The 22,382-nt window shown below is 37.0% G+C and overlaps 2 protein-coding genes across 4 annotated transcripts in view; one reads left to right on the top strand and one right to left on the bottom strand.

The window, feature by feature from the left end:
• si:dkey-172j4.3 (diacylglycerol kinase eta) overlaps positions 1-8,310 on the top strand; it is a 125,163-nt gene extending 116,853 nt beyond the window's left edge. For 2 of the 3 annotated variants that reach the window (XM_017434049.3, XM_017434050.3), the window contains 5 exons: positions 746-851; positions 1,105-1,194; positions 1,690-1,803; positions 1,916-2,033; positions 4,044-8,310. In XM_017434049.3, coding sequence (XP_017289538.1) covers positions 746-851; positions 1,105-1,194; positions 1,690-1,803; positions 1,916-2,033; positions 4,044-4,096 — 481 coding nt within the window. In that variant the 3' untranslated portion in view covers positions 4,097-8,310. The remainder of the gene's footprint in view (positions 1-745; positions 852-1,104; positions 1,195-1,689; positions 1,804-1,915; positions 2,034-4,043) is intronic. The other variant, XM_017434051.3, reaches the window with a different exon arrangement.
• A 1,390-nt stretch (positions 8,311-9,700) lies between these two features.
• zgc:92429 (uncharacterized protein LOC445063 homolog) lies at positions 9,701-20,634 on the bottom strand. The gene is made up of 11 exons (XM_017434044.3): positions 20,359-20,634; positions 19,739-19,788; positions 17,923-17,979; positions 16,254-16,408; positions 15,934-16,037; positions 14,819-14,871; positions 13,267-13,337; positions 12,713-12,815; positions 12,359-12,478; positions 10,843-10,905; positions 9,701-10,389 (listed from the first exon to the last, which is right to left on the bottom strand). The coding sequence occupies exons 1-11, from the start codon at positions 20,420-20,422 to the stop codon at positions 9,940-9,942; spliced, it is 1,290 nt and encodes a 429-aa protein (XP_017289533.1). The 5' UTR covers positions 20,423-20,634; the 3' UTR covers positions 9,701-9,939.
• Positions 20,635-22,382: the final 1,748 nt, after the last annotated feature.

Genomic DNA, 22,382 nt, shown 5'->3' with positions numbered 1-22,382 from the left:
AGGGACGAAGAATTGGAAAATGAGAATTGGAAAAGTGTATGTGATAAATAAGAAAATAAGGAAATACTAAATGAATAAGAGGAATTGGAAAATGGGAAGATAATCAATTTTTCAATAAAAGGGTAAATGAAAAATAGGAAAAGTAAAATTGGGAAAATGAATAAAGGGATAAATGAAAATAAATAAATGTTTTTTTTACTCTTTTTTGATTTATTTTACTCATTTATTTAGTTATTTTACCCATTCTTTAATTTATTTAATTTTGGCCGAAATTGCTCTCTATACTCCATACCTTCAGAGGGGAAAAGTAAAAACTAATCAAATATTTTTCTACATTTGGGGGAATCTGTTATCCCACTGCAATAAAAAAGTATATATTAACATTTTTATTATATGCACCAAAGTGACTTTCTTTTTTTATTTTTTTTTCTATTTCTAAGCAATTTGCATCACATTTAAATGTTGGCTGTTAGATATTCCTGTTCATTTTGTTTTCTGTTAAGTCCTCCCAGCTACTCTTCCATGTTTTCTAGGATGATAAATGTGGTAAACTTAAAGATGTTTGGAGGGCACTCAGTCTTCTGAAAATCCTTAAATACATTTACTTTACCCGACTAAGTATAAAAGAAGTTCTAAGTTCAGTCACAAAGGAAGAAAAACAAGCTGAAATGATATCTGTAATTGTGTATTTCATCTTACTAAAATGCTAATCAAAATTTATTCTTGTTCTTTATTACCTTCCCAGAATCCGTGACGCAGCAAAGACGCACAAGTTGGTGGAGCAGGAGCTGGCTCATGCTGTCAACGCCACTGCCCTGGTGCTGACAGAGGCCAAACTTTCCAGCCTTGAGGTACGACGTCGAGTCAAGCCCGACAGATGAACAGATTGATTAATAGAGAGGACAGATTTTCAGCTATGTTTAGATCTAATGTCAACTTATGTGTTGCAACCTGTTAACCTGAAATGCAATGGTGCAATTTTGAAAATGGTAACAACAAAGATTAGAAAAGCTGGTAAATGTACATTTTTTGGCACTGATTTGCTCAGAGCCACACGCAGCACAGTTAGGTCGGTAAAAAAGTTGTGGTGTTTTGTGTTTTTAGTGTTTGAGCCGCAGCACAGCGGTAGAGATTGTCAACAGCAGTAAAGTCCTGCAGGCTGAGACCAGGATGCTGCTGGATGGAAAACTACTGGTACGAGTCACCTGCTTCATCACAGTCTTCTTTCTAATGTCCCCTAGTGCTGCTGAAGACGTCTCACATTTCAGTCTCAGCTGTCTCCTGTCTTTGCTCAATCACTATGTGCAAATGTTCCTCTAATAACAACAGGCTTTTGTGCAGAATAGCAAACGTACCAGCAGCTGTTTGCTTGTTGTTTTTAAGAAAATGGACTTAGCTTTCACTGATTTCACCTTTTGTTTTCTCCTTTCCTGAAAAGAAAGTTCTGATGAGCATTACGTTGTGCAACAAGCTGAGTAAATTAGCATAAGTACTTGTAGTTTGATTAAAAAGTCATAAACATAGCTGTTTTGCCACGTTAACAGATGTTTAGTTTCACTGACAATGAAGACAGGAGGTAAAGTGAACAGGTGTTGATTTTTTTTCTTTTTGTAGCCCTACAGCTGCAACAATGAATCAAATTTAACCTATTTATAAATCCACAAACATCTTTCATCACTTCCTCTTTAGTTGGACTCTCCTGAGGAAGAAGAGCTGCACCTGACTCTGAACAGCCTGAGCGCCGAGCTCAACAAGCTGGACGACATCCACTGGATCTGTCCGCTCATGCAGTGCTCCGAGGAGGTGGGGTATCATCATAATCTGTCCAAGCAGCCCACAAAGGCACTAACTAGTAGCAGCTCATCTGTCGCAGCATCAGAACATCCTTGAGTCCAACTGTCTGTGTGGATTTCAGGACTCTGTGAGGAGCAGCAGTAAAAGCAGCGGCAGCAGTATGAAGCTGAAGATTATTCCGAAAACTAAGAAAGAAAAAGAGAAGCTTCACAAACAGAAGTCCAACAGTTCTCTGTCAGGTAGAAGAGCCATCAGGAACACAACATGTGTCAACTCATCATGTTTTAGAATAACATGTAATCTATATTAGTTGCATTTCAATGAAAAGGGATGACAATTGACAAAAAAATACTCCCACTATTTTATAGATCCTTGTGCAGAGCTACAGAATCAATATTGTCATTTACAGAGCTGAATCTGCTTTTTGTAAAGCTCTAACCTTTCTGGTCCAATTTTGACCAATTTACATCTATAATTAAAAGCATTAAAAACAATTTTTCTTTTTATAGCTAATAAAAAAAATGGCATTCACAATAAAACATTTGCAATTCAAACGAATGATTTTACATTTTCTCTAAAACAGCACCAGGATACTGGACCTTCTATCTCTGTTGCTGGAATTTTACAAAAGTAGTCCTTAAATATTCCAGAGTATGCTAGAGTCTTAAGCCTCCATCACACTAGATGATGAGCCTGCTACCCTCCATCCATCCATTATCTAGCACTTTCCCCGGAGTCAGGTCAGGGGGCAACAGCTTGAGCAGGGAGGCCCAGACATCTCTTTCCACAGCCACCTCTTCCAGCTCTTCTTGGAGGTTTCCAAAGCATTCCCGGGCCAGCAGAGAGACATAGTCTCTCCAGTGTGTCCTGGGTCTTCTCCTGGACATGCCCGGAACACCTCCCTAGGGAGGCATCCAGGGGGCATCCTTATCAGATGCCCGAAACACCTCAAGGAGCAGCGCCTCTACTCCGACTCTCTCCCACGAAACCAAACAAATCACCTTATCTCTAAGGGAAAGTCCAGCTACCATCCCGATCTCACTCTTCATTCTTCCCTCAATCGTGAACAAAACCTTGAGATACTTAAACTCCTCCACTTTAGGCAGCACCTCATTCCCAACCTGTCATGTTTTAAAAAAAAAGATCAACATGGATGGTCTTTGTGGGGTCTTGGCAAAGTCTTCAGGCACATGTTAAGTTTACAATGGGCTTCCTATTGCATGTGTTAGAGTGTGATAGGTCAATATTGGGTTTGGGCATGAACAAAATATGGTGACACCTATGGTCTTGGTTGTTGAGAATTTAAAGTTGGTCATCATACTCTGGCTTCATTACACCCACACTGTGCTGGCAGTGCTTCAAGTAAATTATTTAAAGGCTCTCACAACACAGCTGCAACAACCAATCCCATACACCAATAAATGCAGCACTGTGATCAGCTGGACTAAGGAGTAAGAAGGATAAGATGTGGCCATGTTTCTGCAAATAAAACCCCTTCACCTGGATCCTCTTGCTGCTGATGGGTGTTTCCTTCTCCTTAGCTAATGGAGGAAGCCCAGAAACATTATATACATACATTACAATATTGAAAAACTCCACAGATTGTGAGAAGTTGGTGGAAACAGCACAGATGTGATAACCGTGGCTTTAGCATCATTCTAGCTGGCACCATCTTTCACGTAGCTGCGTCCTGAGGCAGTTATTTGAAACTTGCGTCTTGGACAGGTTGTGCTCCTGAGCCTAAGTGGTGGTGGTGTTGTTATAGGTATGTTCTGCAGATATATACAGTGAGCTGTGAGTACAAGAGATGGCCTCAGGAACATAGATACTAGCAAGGAAAAAACTTGTTTGATTAGCACTAAGAGTGTGCAGCATCATGAAGTAACAACTTTACACTGAAGGAGGTTTTCCAAATTTGCTCCAGTCCAGTCACATTCTAATAGGTCGTGGAGAGGGTACGGGGGATTGTCATCCAGTGGGAAGGGAGCATTGGCTTTGGTGTAACAGCCTGGGCATCAGATCTGTCAGTCACTGGTGATGCCAGATGGATGGTTCCAGCTCAGCAAATATTGAATCTTTATTAAAACCAAATTAATTTCCAGAGCCAAAGTTGGGGAAAAATAAGAAACTACTCTAAAGGAAGAGAAAGTAGTTTTTTGTTTGTTTTTGTATTGGTACTTGTACATATATTTTTGTCAAGAGAGAAGAGATACAAGCAATTTATATTTATTTTTTTGTCTTTCCTACAGGAGCATGGGATATCAAAGGTGGGGCTGCGGAGGCAGATTCCTCAGGCAACTGATGGATGATGTAGGGAACTTAACAAGGGGTGGCCTGCACCCCTCTCATCGTCCTCCGCTCTGATTCTGATGCCCTGCGGCTTCACAGAGGTCTTAGAAACAGAAGTTGCACCTTCTTCCCAACTTTTAAGCTTTTTGCTTTTAGTTTTAGTTTTCTGTCAGCCTTTTTTTCAGACCATCAAGGGAATTTTGTTCTATTGCTATGGAGTTTTTTAAAAAAGGGCCTGGCTTTGTGTTCCTTTGCTTCATCGCTGTCACTCTGCTTTTTATTTTGTGGGTGTGGCCAGCAGCGAGTTAAAGTGAAAACCAGGGAGGCGTGGAACAACAGCGTGTGACAATGAATATATACGTGGTGCTTTTCTCGCATGTCATGTGTATCAAATCTATTTTACTATTGTAAGTTGTTACAATGTCTGAATTTCTTCTTTCCTTAATTATTTTTCTTAAGATTTTGAATAGCCTTTGGACTGCATATTTATTTCTTGTTGCTACTGCCATGAGAACTCCAACAGCAACAAACCATCAAAATGAACAAACTGAGAGATCTCAGCATTGTCTACTGAACTGAAGAATATCTTAAATGTTGCAAAAAATACAGAGAGGAATGTACTTGTGTGGACTTGTATTAACCTGTGAATTATGATAATGTTCTATATGATTTCATTAAGGTTCTCTTGTTGTTTAAGTGATTCTTCGGTGGACTTGTATGGGCCGAAGCTTTGCAGTTTTACTGCACAAATGGCTGTGAGTCATTTCATCTAGGATTGAGCTTGAAATGATCTGACTGAGGTAATTAAAGTGCATTGCTCAGTCCTAAGACGTGACTTTTTATGGGAGCTTAATTTTACCCCGCTGTGCATGTTTTACACTTGAATCATAAAGCATTTTAATGTATGGTACCAGATGAAATGACTCAATAAGTCTGATATTTTTGGCAATGTCTGGTGAAGGTGTTTACACAAAGAGGAAGCATCAAGGGCAAACTGAACCTTGCAGCTTCTTAATGTATTACACTTACTTTGATTGTATATGTAATATAAGAATAAGGGTTAATATGTATTTGATTTTGCCTTGTCTGTGGTTAAAAGCTATTATTACAAATATATATCTATTTTTTGTATATCTTATTTTCCCAAATGAAAATCTGTGAAGCTGTTTTGGCTTTGCTGCTTCCCTCTTTGATAAAACTCCTTAGCATACATGCATATTGATACTGTTTGTGTCCCTGCATGCATAACTTCGCCTTCCTTCGCCTCACAGTGAAAAACTGCCTCAAAATAGTGAATTTCTGATTGTTTGCTCAGTTCAGCATTTGTAAACTTGAATTTTGTTTTGTTGTGCTTACAGAAGCTTCTAAGATTATACTTTAAACATCATAAATAAGGGAGTTAATTATTATTATCATTTAAACTGATTGATGTCTTGTTAATTCAAGCAGAACAACCACTAGGATTTATTGTATTTGCGTTATTTTAACCTGTAATGCTGGATAAAATGACAAAATTTAGAGTTGAGATAACTTATTAAAATGTTTTCTAATACAAACCATGCATCAAAAAATGTTTACCTTTTTCTAAATACCATCAAAACTTTGTCTACACTATGCATGATATTCTTTCTGTAGTTATGACAAAATGGCTCAAAAACCTGTGATTAAAAAAAGTAAAATACCCATACTATAGTGGCAAGAACGTCTACATAAACAACATATCCAAAAACAGACAGAACATTCTTAGCTTCCCTAAGGTTCTCACAAAATTCAACTTTGTTTTGATATCGTTTACTGTTCCTTCAGTTACTGAGTTTTTCAGCACACAAAGTTTAATGTTAAGTTTATTTTACGAGAAAAAAGGGCACCATTGTTGTTTGGTTTAAGTTACATTGTGCAAGTGTGACATAATTTCTTAAAAGTTCCATATTTCAAGTAAAGGGACTGTACCTATATAGCGCCTTTCTAGCCAGCCAGGCTGCTTTACAAACACAATGTGTGCCCTTAATTCCCCATCCACACAGCGCAAAGCTAATCTGAATAAGTCATTTTATAGAGTCTAATCAGTGCTTTTCATCACATTTATACAATGATGGGGCACACTTTGACATGTGACTGCTGCCAAGAATCGAACCTCTAACTCTCTCATTAAAGGACCGTTGCTCTAACCACTGAGCCTCAGCCACCCCTACACCATAAACGTAGTTGTAAACATCTCCACTTTAGAAATTGTTTGAAAAAAAACCCCATCAGTTTTTCTCATCAAAAGCTCAATTGTCATGTGAGTCAGAGTTGCAAATCCAGCAGAAAACTTGTCTTTAAAAATACCTGGAGTAGTATAGTTGGTTCCCAAAGCAGATGGAAATAATATTTTATTTATCTGAGTACCCAATAATATAGAGAGTATAAGAAAAGCTTTAAAATACATTTGGAAAATATAGTAGTTAAGTTAGGAAAATTTCACCTAGCAACACAAAGAACAAAAACACAATTTCATATGGAGATTATTTGGGCTTTTTACGTATTAAACATTTATCTCTGTGAAGACACAAAATTCAAATGTTTAAGTTACAGGATAATTTCTTAGTGCAGTAAAAACTAAGATTTTTATAACCACAATAGAACTTTGGAAAAATATTTACTGTAAGGTTAAATCTGAGTAACACGTTAACTAATAATATACTAACTTAAAGTTTAGCACAAAAATTAGCTGCATGCCTTTAGTCTTTTTAAGTTAGTTTTATTCTTGAGCCCTATATAGTACTTTAAAAAGTACAAAAGACATACTTACACAAAGCAATTATAAATAGAGGTTTACTTAGAACAAGTTCATATTTTTATGATTTAGCTTTAAAATTGCATCTGCAAAAGAGGCTAAAAGCATATTCTATTCTCGTTAAGACAAGTGTTTCTTAATATCTGATTTTTTTTTGTTTGGTTTTGTTTTTTTACATTTTTGAAGCTAAACCCTGTGATAAGTTGTTGTCACTGTGAGGCGCTGTAGATGTTCAGCTGTGGTAGGATTGTGCTACTGTACCCATGGCGTGCCAGCTATACGCTCTACACCTCCGAGGCTTTAGTGGTGTTGTGCCTAGTCTGTACTTTGGATTTGAGACTTAAAAGGTGTGTGTAAGTGTGTGTGTGTAAGCTTACAATGCGCTTCAGATGCGAAAGTTGTGTGTAGTACATTTCAAAGTTTACTGTATCTTTGCCTTGCACTTTACGATGAAGCAAAATTAACAGGGGAAAAGATATTTGCATATTAGTTTGTATGTTAAGATTTTGAGTGTTTACATGCAAATTTTTTTCGTTGTTGTTGTTGTTTTTTTAATTGAACTGATAAAAATATTTTATTTATGACAAAAAATATATGGATAAAAGTGTGGTGATAAAATGTAATACCAATCATTTAAAAAATATATAAATGTATAAAGATGTAAAAACAAATGTTTACTACACTGGTAGTTTAAAATTACTCGTGTGATCGCATGTGATAGTCATTTCACTGTCACAGCATCATAAAGATGTCATTGTACCAATCAGAGATGAGAAGATATTCTAAAACTGAGGGCAAGGTCATTTTTAATTTTTTATTTCATTTTAATTTTGTTTGATTTTAAACAACCTATTGAAATTCTTCAGTGTTATTTATGATTTTAAAAAAATAAGAGTTTACGCAGTGGAAATGTTAACTGTAAAGCCAATCTTTGGGTAAATTTTTATCACTTTCAACTTGATTATTATATGTTGAACTGAAAAATATCACAATGTTGAGGAACACATACATAAAAGCCATTTTGGAATAACCAGTTGCCTGTTTTTTATTTTTTTCTAATTAGTTGTCCTTATTTTTTTTTATTTTGCTTTTTGAAGAGATCATAATTTTTTTTTTGTCTGTATTATTTCTTTGCAAAATGTGCAAAAATGTGTTTTTGGACTAAAATTCTATTTTTTTAATTTTTTTTGGAGTTTAGAAGTCAGCAGAGGAACTAATGAATTTACAGATCACAAACACTTTAATCAGGTTTGTGCAGCAGTATTCAAAATACAACGTGAACGCACCCCCAGCCAATAAACTGAGACTGTGCACAATGCTGGAAGCCAGACTAGATGTTGCACGACCTTGTACATTGCGAGGTGTTTTCTTGTGTTATCATGTGCAGTTTGTAACAAAGACACAAAGTCAGTGCAACCCTCTGGAGATTAAAAGAATTATTCAAGTGTGAAGGTTGTCCATTTATATTTTGTTGAGCTTTTTATTAAGTGTTATACTTGCTTCTTTGACTTGTTGTTCATCATACAATTTAAACTGCAGGTCTCTGTGTACTGCTTTGTCTTCTGTATGATACCAGAATTCTTCACTTTTTTTAGGGTGTCCATAAATTATTTTGATATTTTTAAGAGGTATTTCTGTAAAGTTAAAAAACTGACTCTGCAACTTGTCATTAGGTGACTGGTGGTGAACTCTGATCAAAGTTTGAACACTGTTGTAGCTCTGAGGTACAGACTAAATTGGGTTATTTTTGTCTTAAAACTACTTCAGTCTGAAAACTAGAAGCACTCGGAGAGCACAAACCTCTGCCAAGGCCATAGCATCGATTAAAAAAACTAGTGTGATCTAGAGCACCATTAAAAATGTCATCAATTGTTTTTTTTGTTTGTTTGTTTTCTGTGAAAACATTTCCTGAAAATTTCATCAAAATCTGTACATTATTAGTTTTTCTGGAGCAACACGACTGAAAATATAACCTCCTTGGGGAAGATAACAAAGAGGTCACCTGCTGGAGCATAGAGAAGGTTTTAACAAAGGAGTCACCTTGAAATCAATAGGCATCATCCTTCACCCATGAGGTGTCCAGCTGTGCAGTTTGACGACCTGGAACTTTGACCGGATAAGCAATCACTTGTTCCTCGTACCATGTTTGATGTTTCGTGAAAATCTCATGAAAATCTGTTCTTAACTTTTTTGAGTAATCTTGTACACAAACAAACAGACGCTACTGAAAACATAACCTCCTTGGTGGAGATAAATACGTATGACATGGTTCATGCAAACGCTATTATGTACATTTTTAAGATGTGATCAGTTTCACATTACCAGGTTATCTCAGTAGAAATATAATTTTCATACCGGGCCAAAAAGGCCCAGTTTATTCTTCTTGCAAATAACCACAGAGCTCCATGTAAGTAATCATGTCATGTAAAGTTGATGGTGGTGTAGTAAAAAAGTTCATGAACTAGTGTCTACAACAGGTAAGATATTTGCTCACAACCTTTCTACCTAACCCCACCTCAAATGATTTTTAAGGATTGAAACCCAATCAAAAAAGTGTTTAGTTCCTGTAATAAAACTACCTTTCTTAAAAACAAATGTAAACTGCAAAGCATGCTTTTTATCCTACGTGTTGTGTGTTCTGTCAGTGTTTCTCAGGCTGAGTAAAACAGCGTAGGCTGCATTCGAATGCACTACAGCCTTATAATATTTTAACCATGACTCATAAGCTAAAGAGCTAAGGTTTTTGCAGAATTGGACAGTGAGTCATTATTTTACCCATTCATTGATTTGACTTCTTATGGGTGTTCATTTTAGCTGTTAGTTGTGAAAAACCAAACCAAGTCACTGAAACAGACAAGTTTACTGGTGAAGTTGCATGATAAAATACTGCAGTATGCTCATTACTTGAATGTCTCCCTTAAAAATAAAACTATAAACATTCTTTGAAAAAACATTCTAATATAGGAAAGTCATCACAGATAATCAGATTTGTTGCAAAAAACAGTAGAACATTTAAAATTTTCAGAATTGTATATGAAACTTTCTTTCCTTCAAAATTCAATTTATCCTTCTCTTATTTATCATTCTAAATCTGTTTCTTCATCTTCTAAATCTGGCATGTCTTCATACCCTCCTTGTTCCTCCTGTCTCCTCTGCTCTTCTAGTTTCCTCCTCTCCTCCATCCTATTTTTCTCCTCCATCAATCTCTTCATCTCCTCCTCCACTTCTTTCCTCTTTAAATTTTGTATCTCTTGCTCTTTTTTCTTCTGCTCATCACTAACGTTCTCCATTTTATTCTGCTGCGTGTCGTTGGCCCACTCTTCATCTGAGTCGCTGATGTCATCATCATCGATGTCCCAGTCAGGCTGGTGAGACTCTGGGATTTGAAGGAAGTCGTCCTCTACAGGTTCTGGTTCAGGCTTGTAATTGGGGTCCTCCAGTTTGCCCCAGGCTACTTGATCACCCTTGCATAGTGTGATCTCCACTTTAGAAGGGACCATGTTGACGGAGCTCTGTTTGACATTGATGACCTGAGGATTGGGGAAGTCAGAGCTGAACAAAGGAAATTTGATTTTATAGCCATTATCGAATCTCATCTACCAGAGCAGTTTGTCTTGATCAACAATGTTCATCAGCATTTATATATTTAGTCTCCATTCTTGTACGTTTTGTTGTTACATCATCTACCCCAGCCTATAAAAAGACTGGATGGCATGGATGTTTTGCCTTTTTTTTATATTATAAATCAGACAGTCAGTATAAATTGGGATTTTTGACAAAAATAAAAAAGACTCTTCGGTGTGAGTGTTCATCTGCTGAATGTTATTTTAACATACAACCCTCCTTTATTTGGTCGGCCCAAACCCCATTCATGTCAAAGCTACCAAGAGAAAAGGAACAGTAAACCCTTAATCCCCAGATTTAAGTTGAACCATAAAAGAAAGGTAGAGTATGGCAAGGTCATTTTTAGGAGACCTACTTACCCCCCAGAGGTGGAATTCTCTCTTGAAAATCTTGTTGTTTTCAAACTGGATTTGACATGAGAGCTGTGGAGGAGAAGGACAAAAGACTGATGACAGTGAAATTGCTCGTTGCATGTGTAGACTTTTACCTTTCTTTAAAAAAAAAAGTTGTCGATCATAAAGTTAAAAAAAAAAAGCTCCTCGTTTTGGAATTTTAGCCTCATGAGTTGTATTCAGGTCATGTTGGTATCAGGGTGGCAATTAGTGTATTTTTTTCCTGTTATATTTCTGTTGAAAATTAGTACAAATTTGTCCTCCACGGAGGACATTTGTAAACCTGAATACCTCCCAACCACTGCATGCTACCAAATTAACTCCTTTTGCTATCTACAGAGGACATTTAGGGCTTTTCAGTGATACCAAATGTGAAGAGGTGAGGTTATTTACCTTCCAAAGATTGGGAACTTAAAAAAAAACAATTATATTGGGACAGTATTTTTTTTCTTGGTAGTCAGGAGGCTGTGGTAATACTTGCCCTCTATGTAACATAAAATCAAAGAAAACTTTAAAAACAGGATAATCCATCTTCTTTTTTGTTTTTAATTTGTCAACGGTTTTACAACCAAATCTTCATAATTTCTTGTAGTTTATCTTCACTTTCTAGCTAAAGTCATTTTTAACTACCTTCTTATTACTGTCTGAAGTTAAGATTTAAACTTCTGTACATAATTATTTTTGTGAACAGTTATAGTGGTATAATGTTCAAGTAATCCATTAAGCTTTAATATTAAAGTTCTTGTAGTTTGCTGTAAGTTTCACTGTCTAGCTAAAGCTATTGTTTTGTTTTTTGTTTTTTGTTTTTTGCTAAATTCCTTAGGCTAACAGTATTATTACCAGTCTCAAGTTAAAATGTAAACTTTTGTACATAATTATTTTGTAGAAAGATACGTAAATACAGAGGTCATGATTAAAGAGGTAATTGTTTTGGTATTATGGTTACAGAAGTTATGCTCTGTAGATCAGTCAAACACTTGTAAGGAGCTAAGACTGGGAAAATATTTTATTTGTACACTAGTGTTACAGTATATTTAGCCACATTTTCAGAAAACTACTCTTTATAAATGAACTGATTGAGAAAACCAAGATATTTTAACAATCTAGAAAACACAAAAAAACAATATATTTGTTTATACTACAATTGAAAAAGTTAGTCATCATTAATAATGCTATAACTCAGTATACAGTGCTGCCAAGTATACCTTAAAATATAGAATCACTACAAATTTCTAAAAGGTGTTTTCCTTATCAAACCAATAGGGAAAACACTGTGTTCAATAGGGTTTTAGCTATTTAAGTCACAATGTATTTTTCATACATTTTTTTGAGATCGTAAGAAAAATGAGTTGACTTCAGGTAACATGCTAGTAAAAATGGACAGAGTAGACAGTTAGGAAGATTTTAGATTTAAATCATCTCCAAAATCTATCCAACTACATTGTTTTAGATGTATATTTATGCAATGTGTCACAATACTCACCACCGTCCGGTTGGCTTCAATGCTGCATAAATCAGGGATTGAATTCTTGGCATAAATTGTCACAACAACAGTGTTTCCAGTTTGGTGCCAGTCATGGCGACACGCCACCTTCTTCTTGTCCTGTAAATATGTCCAAAAACCAGTCAGTCACACAACTTTGAGCTCTCTGAGATTAAAACCAACACGTTTCTCTTTTCACTCTATCCTTAACTATTAACTCCTTCCTATTATTAATAGACAGTCCACCCCCTTTCACAAATGTCATCTATAAAATATAGTGCTTCAAGATCATTTTATTTTTCCAACTAACTTCAAAGGAGTCCCTTAAGTTCTACCCATCACTGAAGCACCTACCTGCTTTGCTACCCAGCGATGTTTCCCTGTGCTGCAGCCCTTCTGGTCCAGGAAATCATTGAAGTCTGTTGTCTGTATGCAGCAGCAGCTCCAGTATTTATAACTAAACAAAGAAATTAACACAGCTGTTACCAGCTGTGTGATCCAACCTCACACACGTCTAGTGATGCCTAATCAGATTCTAACAGTGAGAATGAAGAGATGTGTAGCTATGGAGCATTTCAACGTTTGACACTTAAACTTTCCATTTCTGTTTGTAATGTCGCTGATTAGTTCTAATTATGGATCTATAATTACTCATCTGATTATACTTTTGAAGCATTTCTGCTGTTGCTTTTGCTGCTGTTGTTGTTGTTGTTTTTTTACTTGGCTCTCATGGTCTTCACTTTTGTTTAACTTATATTTTCCCTTGTACATTCCATTAAATTATTATTGTTTGAAACCTGAGTCATGCAAATAAAACTGTAATTATGATGTTTTAACAAAGGATTATCTGTTTGGGATGTCTTGAATAAACAAGAAAGAACATGCTGGCGTAAATTTGTTCCTCCTACCCTTCATGGAAGACTGGGGCTCCAGGGTGATGGGTGCAGACCTCCACATCTGTGTCGGGGCCTTGGTAGATCTAAACACACAAGCATCTGATTATCTTTGATGACTTTCTTATCACCAGCATCAGAGGTTCCAACTTTGAGACTAGCAGTTTTCAAGAATTTCTATTTTTCTGTTTTTAAAACCAAACATTTATCTCCAGGTAGGTGGTAAAATAAAATTATGTAGGATCTTCTGTAGTTGCAATAAGGTCACAACTTACAACAGACTCTTACGGATTACTTGTTTTTAGTTATAATTTGAACAAAACTGTTTTAAAGTCTGTTTTAAAAAATTCTCTCTAATTAAGGAATATAAAAATACAGTTTAGAGGTTCTTAATTGTTGCTCACGTAACTGTGTGTATGAACCATTTAAAAAAAAATCTTTTAACAGTGTATTGTATTAGAAATGGCACGTCAGTTTACCAGCTGCTGAATTTGTGAAAAAATAATGTTTTTTAAGTCTGAGACTCTCTCAGCAGCAAACCACCTTCTTTCAGTAAAATAGTACCTTTTTAATTAGAGTAGCTGATGACATGTTTTATTTGAGCCATAATTTTATTTTAAGCAGCTGATAACTGGTAGAGATTGAAAGAAGAAAAAAGTAGATGATATGTTTTACTACCAAACTCCACTAGATAGAGCCATTGAAAAGAGACAAAAGCAGAGGAATGAAGAGCTGAAGACGAGCAGAAACACATCAGCGTGGCTGTAACTGTCCTGTGTTTGTGGGGACCAGTATGGACTGCAGCTGCAGGGACATTACTGGACAAAAAGCTTTCTACTGAATGGATTAATGAAAGACAAATTTTCTGACTCAAAACATGTTCAGTCACATCTAAGGCTTTTTGAAAGCACGTGTGTGTGTTAATAAACTAATGTATCAGTCAATACAGCAAAGTGCATTTTACTTTGTAAGATATATCAAAGTTACCCTGCCTGTCTAGCTGTCATTACAACTAATAGCATCCTTAAATAAACCTTTTTCAAGCTACAAACAAACATGACCTGAGTAACAGATTATTGACAGACCTCAGTAGATGCTGCTGCCACAATTAGCTCTAGCAATTAATAACAGAATTTGATGTAAATAACCACTGGATGTAAAATAACAGCCATGTAAAGGATTATAAAATAGCATTTGCATGAACTATAAAACTATTAAAGAACTTGAAGATTGGAGTTGTTCAAAGACAGCAGCAATGCACTTTGATCTTAGCTGCTTTCAGACCAGCCATTAGCTTATCAGGCTGATCAGAATTAAACTATTTCCAAACTGAGGTCATTTAAAGAGCTATCGCAAACAGCTATTATTTGCTCACATTTTTTAAAAGCTAAATCTTGCGGTTCTTGCAGCTTCCACCCAAACACAGCAGTAAAAATGTTAACACCCAGGGGAGCAGATAATGAGTATGTTGGCGTTGCTGACGTCAGATCAGAGACTTCCTTAGGCATCTGCAGGAATAAAACAGAGGAGACACACAACCTCCAACACTTGATGAAGACACACTTACTGTTTTACAGCCTGTGTTTTTGCAGCGAGTCCCGTACATGACATTCTGACTTTCTGTTAGAGGAGACAAATACAGAAATGTATCAGTTTTTATTAGACTTATTTATTCTTTTAGAATAATTGATCAAACTCTTCATGGTTCTAAGATATTAGAGTCTGAACATGATAAACCTTCTGAGATGAGATTTTCATGTCTTACTGAACATGTTTAACTTCAGATAGCACTGTTATTACATATATTCACTGTGTTTTTATCACAAACACATAAATGATACATGAGGAGCTCATTAAAGGCACTGCCACATACAGACTGGAAATGTGAAGCCTGTCCACTGCATAACAATACTTTTCTAAAACTGTCAATTCAATTTAAAGAGTGCTTTATGAGTTGTACTTGGCTGAATAAACTTTTAGTTCCCTTAAACACAAACTGTAAAATATAGATTCATATAAAACCAAATTGGACTTTAGTGCAGCAACCTGCCTTATTTTGTCTTGCTTTTAGACAAACATGAGACATTTATTTTCAATAAACTCTTACAAGTTGGTCAGTATCCCCGAACAGAACAAGTTTAAAGTAGAACAGAGCTAACAGATGAAAACTCTACACTTATCCATTTTTATTGTCAGCTTTGGTCACGTGAAGCAGGATAAGTTTTTCTGTTGTCCTTATTTACAAGACATAAATAATAAAATGCAGAATGTTTTTACACAAAGTGTTTAGTCAATTCTCATTTGATGTTCCTTCTTTTGGAGTACTTTAGATTGTTTTTTTTTAAAGCAAACATTTACAGCAAATGCAAAACAGAAAAATAGGAAAAAATCTAGAAACGTTTCTTTTAAATGTTCTTATTTTTGAGCTTAATTATGTCCAACATTAAGATGCTGCTGCTCATTTATTTATAAGAAAAAGCTGATTTAAAGTTGAATAAATATAGATTCAATCTTTAGTACAAATTGTCTGTATATCCACAGGGATGTGGATTGCTTTTTCACATCTTGAAAGAATAAAACATTTAGTAGCTCAGTTGTGGTAAGAAATTACTTTAGAACTGTTTTTTCTTTCTTTTAGCAGTGAAGACACCAGCGATGCATTCAGGAACCATGAAAACTGACCTTTCTGCTCATTCTCTGTTGTCTTGTTGATGCCAATCTTTTCCAGCGCCTGAAGCAGTGATGCTGACACTTTGTGGGGCAGCTTGGTCAAGGGTTCGTCTGACCTGCACACACACACACACACACACATCTATGTTCACACAATCAACTAACAGACTGATCCAAACTGCATTATTTATTGTAGCTATGCTGCAGCCAGCCTCACTCTGACCTCTGACCTTTCTGAATGGATTCCTGAACAGTGGTGGCTGACCATCCCCGACGAACAGAAACATGTGAGCAAAGTGACTACCGTCTTACACACACAGACACACACAAACCTGGGTCTCTCTTTCTGCAACACCTCAGCAGATTTGGGGCCTTGGTAGATGATCTCCTGGTTGTCTGTGTGTTTATTGTCGCCTTTATCTGACGACACCTCCGGCCTCAGAGGCTCCTGAGGCTTCACATCACTGTGGGGCCCATGAGTGCAGCCCTGTGTTCAAAGAACCAGAGATCATATCAAATAAGGAGATTCTGATCTCTGAGCTCCACTGGAACAAACTTTAATTCATGCAGTTAAAGGAGAAAAATAATATTTCAGAAAAAGAAACTGATATTGTAAACTTTTTGATGAATTAGGTTCAGAATATCTTTGCTTCAGTAATAAGATTTTGCAATAAGTGACAAAAATGGTGAGCATTTATCTGACAATCTGCTTGGATTCAAATATTTGTAATTTCTTTTTTTTTTTTTACTTTTTTCAATTAAACCAATATTTCGGACAGTTTCAGTATTTTAAGAGCAGAATTGACTGTTTGACCAGAAAAAGCTTAAATTTGAGGTTTTTGTAATAAGCATCAAATGAACCTGCTATAGGAGTAGAACTTTTAGACATTAACATCAACTGTAAATGCATCCCTTTAACAGTTAATAATTTCCATTTAGTTTGCTCATAAAGACCTTTACATATTCTTGGCACTAAGTTGAGCTCATTTCCAGTGCAGACTGAACTCCACCAAAGCCGTCCCTCGTTCCTGATCCTGTTTGTGTTGATGGGCAGGATCTTGAGATGGAGTTGTGGAGAGGAGGGTGTCTGCTTGTGTCTGCTTTCTGCAGGTGATGTGGCTCTGTTGGCCACGCAGCAGTGCTGATGCAACTCTGCACTGCTTCATTGTCCATTCTGCTATGGTTCTGGCTGGTCATACCATATTTCTGCTAGAACAATCATGTAATTTGTAAAGGTTTATAAATTAAATTTATATGAACACTTGTAAATTTTTTTAATTTTGAGATGTTTTAGGAGTCATTTGCATCAGCTGTTAGCTCGTAAATCCAGTCAGAAATGAACTGTTTCTTTAAACTGAGGTCATTCAAAGAGCTATCTACAAAAGGTAAGATGTTGTTTTTAACTTTTCCACAGAACCCACCTTCAGAAGACTGAACAATGGTTTTAATACAGTAACTTTATAAAACCACTCTTTTAGGCAGAATAAGATGTATATAAATTTGCAGTGACAGTGAATCTAATGACATAATCAGTTGATGCAATTTTTAAAAAAGACAGAATAATCTTATTTTATTGTGAAATAATCCTAATTAATTTAAAATTGTGTTCTTCAACCCAGCTGATGAATTGACAGGATTGAGCCTGAGTAATTGATAAAACACAACATTTGTGTTAATAAGTTTTGTATTAATCTACCTTTAACTAGAAAATCACGGCTGACTGGTCTCAGTGATTGAAAATGTACACATGCATAAAAATCTATATTTGTTTTCTGTACCATAACTGTGGTATTAGATATCAGACTGAAGTGAATTATCTTTAACTCTGAGAGCATTTTACATGAAACCGTTTTCACACCAGTGGTTTCTCTTCCACTCGATAAAAGTTTCATCAAAAGAGCTGAATATTTTCAGAGCATTTCCCCCTCCTCGTTCCTTCCTCACACCCCAAACGCTTGGAGCATTTTAGATACCGTGCAGCATGTGGCCCACAGCTGTTACCTTGATGGAGAGAAACTCTGAGAAGTCTGTTGTCCGTTTCTTGCAGCAGGACCAACCCTGAAAAAACAAAAAAAACACGCAAGCATGAGCTGTGCACAAGTACGAGCATGACATGAAAATAAGTGACGTGTGTTTGAATACTTCCTTAACGTTCTGTATTTCAAGTCTGTTAGGTTGCAGCCAGATGATACAATCAATTAAATTCACTTTGAACCTACACCCAGTACCCCATATAGACAAAAGGGAAATATAATTTTAGACAATTTTGTAAATTTATTTAAAAAAATAATAATAATAACTGAAACATCACATTTCTTTAAGTTTTCAGATAACTTGAAACAACACAGTTTAGTTCAGGTGCCTCTTGATCTCTGCTGAGATGTTTCTGCCCCTAGACTGAAGTCCACCTGTGGTAAATAAAAGTCATTGGACTTTACAAGGCCTTTATAAAAGGCCTTGTAAGTGACATTTAGAGCAAAAACTGAGACGTGAAGTCAAAAGAACTTCCTGCAGAGTTTAAAGACAGGATTATTGTGAGACACAGATCTGAAGAACTCTACAAAAACATTCTGCTGCTCTGAAAGTTCCCCAGAGCACAGTGGTGCTCTGTTTGGCAAGTTTGGCACAACTTGGACTGGTTGCTCAGCCCCACTGAGCAGTAAAAGGAGAAGGGACTTTGAGAAAGAGTGTCAATGGTCATTTGTCTCGATGTGTCCCTGTGATGGACTTGCGACCTGTCCAGGGTGTCCCCCCACCTCTTGCACAGTGACTGCTGGAGATAGGTACCAGCTCCCCGCGACCCAGAAAGGAAAAGAGGGTAAAGAAGATGGCTGGATGGGAGGGACTTAGGGAGAGGTGACCAAGAACCTGATGGCCATTTTTACTGAGCTCCAGAAATCCTGTGTGAAGATAGGGTTAGCTTCCAAAAGGACAACCAGAACTACAGGCCTCCTCTGACCTGGAAGAGTGGCTCGATGGAAGCCTCTCCTCAGAGCAAAACATCTGGAAACAACTTGAAGGACCCTCAGACTGTGAGGAATAAGATTCTATGGTCTGATGAAATCAAGATTGAACTGTCTAGTTTCAAATTTAATGTCTAAAGGAAACCAGGCACCACTCTTCACCTGCCCAACTCCATCCCAACACTTAGAACACATAAGTATGGTGGAGACAGTTTCATGATGTGGGGGTGGTTTTCAGCAGCAGGGAATGGGAGACTGGTCAGAGTTGAGGGAAAGCTGCGTGGAGCAAAGAGCAGAGATCTTTGTAATGAAAACCTGTTCTTCAGGACCTCAGACTGATCCAAAGGTTCATCCTCCAACATGTCAGTGACCCAAAGCAAACAGTGAAGACAACACAGGAGGGACGACCTGTGAATGTCCCAGAGTGGTCCAACCAGAACCTTGACTTAAACCCTATCAAACGTTGATGAAGAGACCTGGAAATGGATTCATCAATGATCCCAGTTGAACCAAACTGAGATTGAGAAGATTTACAAAGAATGACCAAAAAGCCCCCAGTTAGGTTTCCAAAGTTTGTTGCATCAAACCCAAAAAGACTCAAAGCTGAAGCTGCTGAATGTGCTTCAACTCAGTACTAAGTAAAAGGTATAAATACTTGCGTAAAATGTCACATTTCATGTTTTTTTTTTTCATAAATTTTCAAAACTATATAAATTGTGTTTTCATTATAAGGTAGTAAGTGAATATTACAGAGAAAAAAAATTACTATTATCAAGCTGCCACATAACAAAATTGCAAAAATTCTGAATACTTGCTGAGGTCAGTGTTACAGGTTTACTTGCTGATCAGTTTACCTTCAGGGCATCATGGAAGATGGGAACTCCTGGATGAAAGAGGCAGGAATCTGTTGGTAGGAGGGGGAGAGGAAACGTCAGTCTGCATATAGACAGCCGCAGTCAGCAGAGGACCAGCTGGTTGCACTGCTGTTTAAAGGGCCCAAATAAGGAACTGTCCTTCAGGAACAACGTGGTCCATCATGCTCCAAGTCCCTCACACATGGACATGATAAAACAAACTCACACTTTGTTTTGCCAGTTTTTAATATAAAGTTCTCAGATTCATTCATTTCTGTCTGATCATCATGAATTTGCATATTTTATACCCATAATTTACATTTGATTTGCACATCAAGGCCAAGACAACCCAAACATGGTACTCAGTTTCACAGAAAGTAAGCTCTACAGTTATGGGGAAAAAAATGAAGCATGACACTTTTACAGCTCACATTGTTGGTGTTTTGGGAAAACTGTGTAAAGCTAATGGAGTCAGAAGAAATGAATACGCTTTACTTCAGACCTCACTGTCAGTTTGACTTCTACTTTGGTTTTAGAAAAATTATGAATCCAAACAAACAGATTCAGACAGTTCTGAGTTCATTCAACAAGACGGACACAAACAGGCAGCATGATCTTACCATCTTTGTTCCTGTTAGAGTCAAACATCTGTCCACAGCCTTTGTTGTAGCACAATAGAGACATGTTGTCCTCTTATTTGGTCTGACACCACCTGTCTCTTCTTTACACTGTTCGCTCAGCCGTTGGTGTTCAGATATCCTCCTCCAACTCAATGCAGCTCCTGGTATTAATGCTGTGGTCAGACCTCCAGAAGTTTCTCTGGTCAGGCAGAGAGGAGAGATCCAGAAGGACTGAGAGGAAAGAGGGGCACCTCAGTCTGCTTCAGGCCAGACTGAATGAAAGATAAAAATAGTAGCTGGCCTCCCTCCTCCTCTCAGTTTACAGCTGTCAGAACTTATCTAAAGGTGGTGGTGGGTCAACATTCCTCCTGGTGAGCTGTCACAAACAGGCCTGGTGTGGTGAGGCCAGCAGGCAACACAATAGGACCAGCAGCTTCTGGATGTGTTACTTTCTGCTTCTGGATCTGCTGCAGAACTCTGGGACCAGGGGTCTGTAAAAATACTCAGACTTCTGTATTTTTAGGTTTTAGGGTTAGCTAAGCTGGATGTCAGGAACCCAGCGTGAAGCCATAAAAAGTCTGCTCTGTATTACTTCTAGGAATTACAGTGAATTACAGGCTTGCAAAAGTATTCATACCCCTTGAACTTTTCCATATTTTGTAACATTACAACCATAAACATAATATATATTTCATTGGAATTTAATGTGAAAGACCAATACAAAGTGGTAAACAATTGTGAAGTGGAAAGGAAATTATACATGACTCCAATCATTTTTTACAAATAAAAAACTGAAAAGTGCAGTGTGCTAAAGTATTCAGTCCCCTTTTCTCTGAGTGCAACTAATTGCCTTTAAAAGTTGTCTGATGACCGCTAATGACTAAATAGAGTCCACCTGTGTGTAATCTAGTCTCCGTACCAATACAGCTGCTCTGTGACAGCCGTAGAGGTTGGTTAGGAGAATATTGGGGAGCAAACAGTGTCATGAAGTCCAAGGAACACACCAGACATGTTAGGGAAAAGTTATGGAGATGTTTAAAGCAGGCTTAAGCTATTAAAAGATTTCCCAAACAATGAACATCTCAGTTCAATCCATCATCCAGAAATGGAAAGCGTATAGCACAACTGTAAACCTACCAAGACAAGGCCATTCACCTAAACTTACAAGCTGAACAAGGGGACCACTGATCAGAGTTGCAGCCAAGAGGCCCATGGTGACTCTGGACGAAATGCAGAGACCTGATGATGACACATCACCAACAAGAGCCTTCCACATTAAGGATAATGGGATCAGATTTTTACCTGGACGTCTGGAAGCCAGACAACCACTCTTTTGGTGATTCCTTTACGTAAATACCAGAATGAATGTTCCAGAATAACATTGTTGTTGCAAAAATAACTTGTGTTATTCAAGTTATCTGTAAGTGGTCCAAGTTCTGACTGTTTTAGTGCATTTTATCTTGAACACACAGAGACAAAATGTCAGCTTCTGTCTGAGATGAATCACGAGCATTATTCACTCACGACAGAAGGACTGCTGTTTGTCAGACACAGAACAATCTGAGCGATGGACTTCTTACTAAAGACCACTCAGTCATAACCAGGAAACCCTGAAATACAACCAAACACATCAATCAGCGCTGCGCTGCTTAGAGCCCCTTAATGTTGATGGAAACAAACATTATCATCTGTCAGAGCACAGCAGCAGCAGCCAGGAATTGAAGAAATGATATAAAACCCCTCACCATGAGAGGGTTGTTGGAATAACAGACAAATCAGACATGTTTACATGTCAACATGAGCAAATTATATAGACTACTGTATCCAAAACAAACTAAAACTGAAAAGTATACACTGAAGATGTACCAATAAGCTGTTTCCAACAGTTTAAAGGTCTAAAATACAGGTGCTGGTCATAAAATTAGAATATCATGAAAAAGTAGATTGATTTCAGTAATTCCATTTAAAAAGTGAAACTTGTATATTATATTCATACATTACATACAAACTCATATATTTCAAAT

This window comes from Kryptolebias marmoratus, linkage group LG7 (assembly GCF_001649575.2).
Source record: "Kryptolebias marmoratus isolate JLee-2015 linkage group LG7, ASM164957v2, whole genome shotgun sequence".
Taxonomy (NCBI): Eukaryota; Metazoa; Chordata; class Actinopteri; order Cyprinodontiformes; family Rivulidae; genus Kryptolebias; species Kryptolebias marmoratus.
This window is presented reverse-complemented; position numbering and strand designations above follow the sequence as displayed.

Bases quoted from the DNA above. Each gene is read 5' to 3' on its own strand.
- zgc:92429 (XM_017434044.3), bottom strand. From the start codon at position 20,422: ATGTCTCTATTGTGCTACAACAAAGGCTGTGGACAGATGTTTGACTCT. The intron at 16,038-16,253 runs GTTTGTGTGTGT...GTGTGTGTGCAG, and splicing joins TTGCAGAAAGAGAGACCCAG to GTCAGACGAACCCTTGACCA. The intron at 13,338-14,818 runs GTAAGTGTGTCT...TTGTGTGTTTAG, and splicing joins AAAACACAGGCTGTAAAACA to ATCTACCAAGGCCCCGACAC.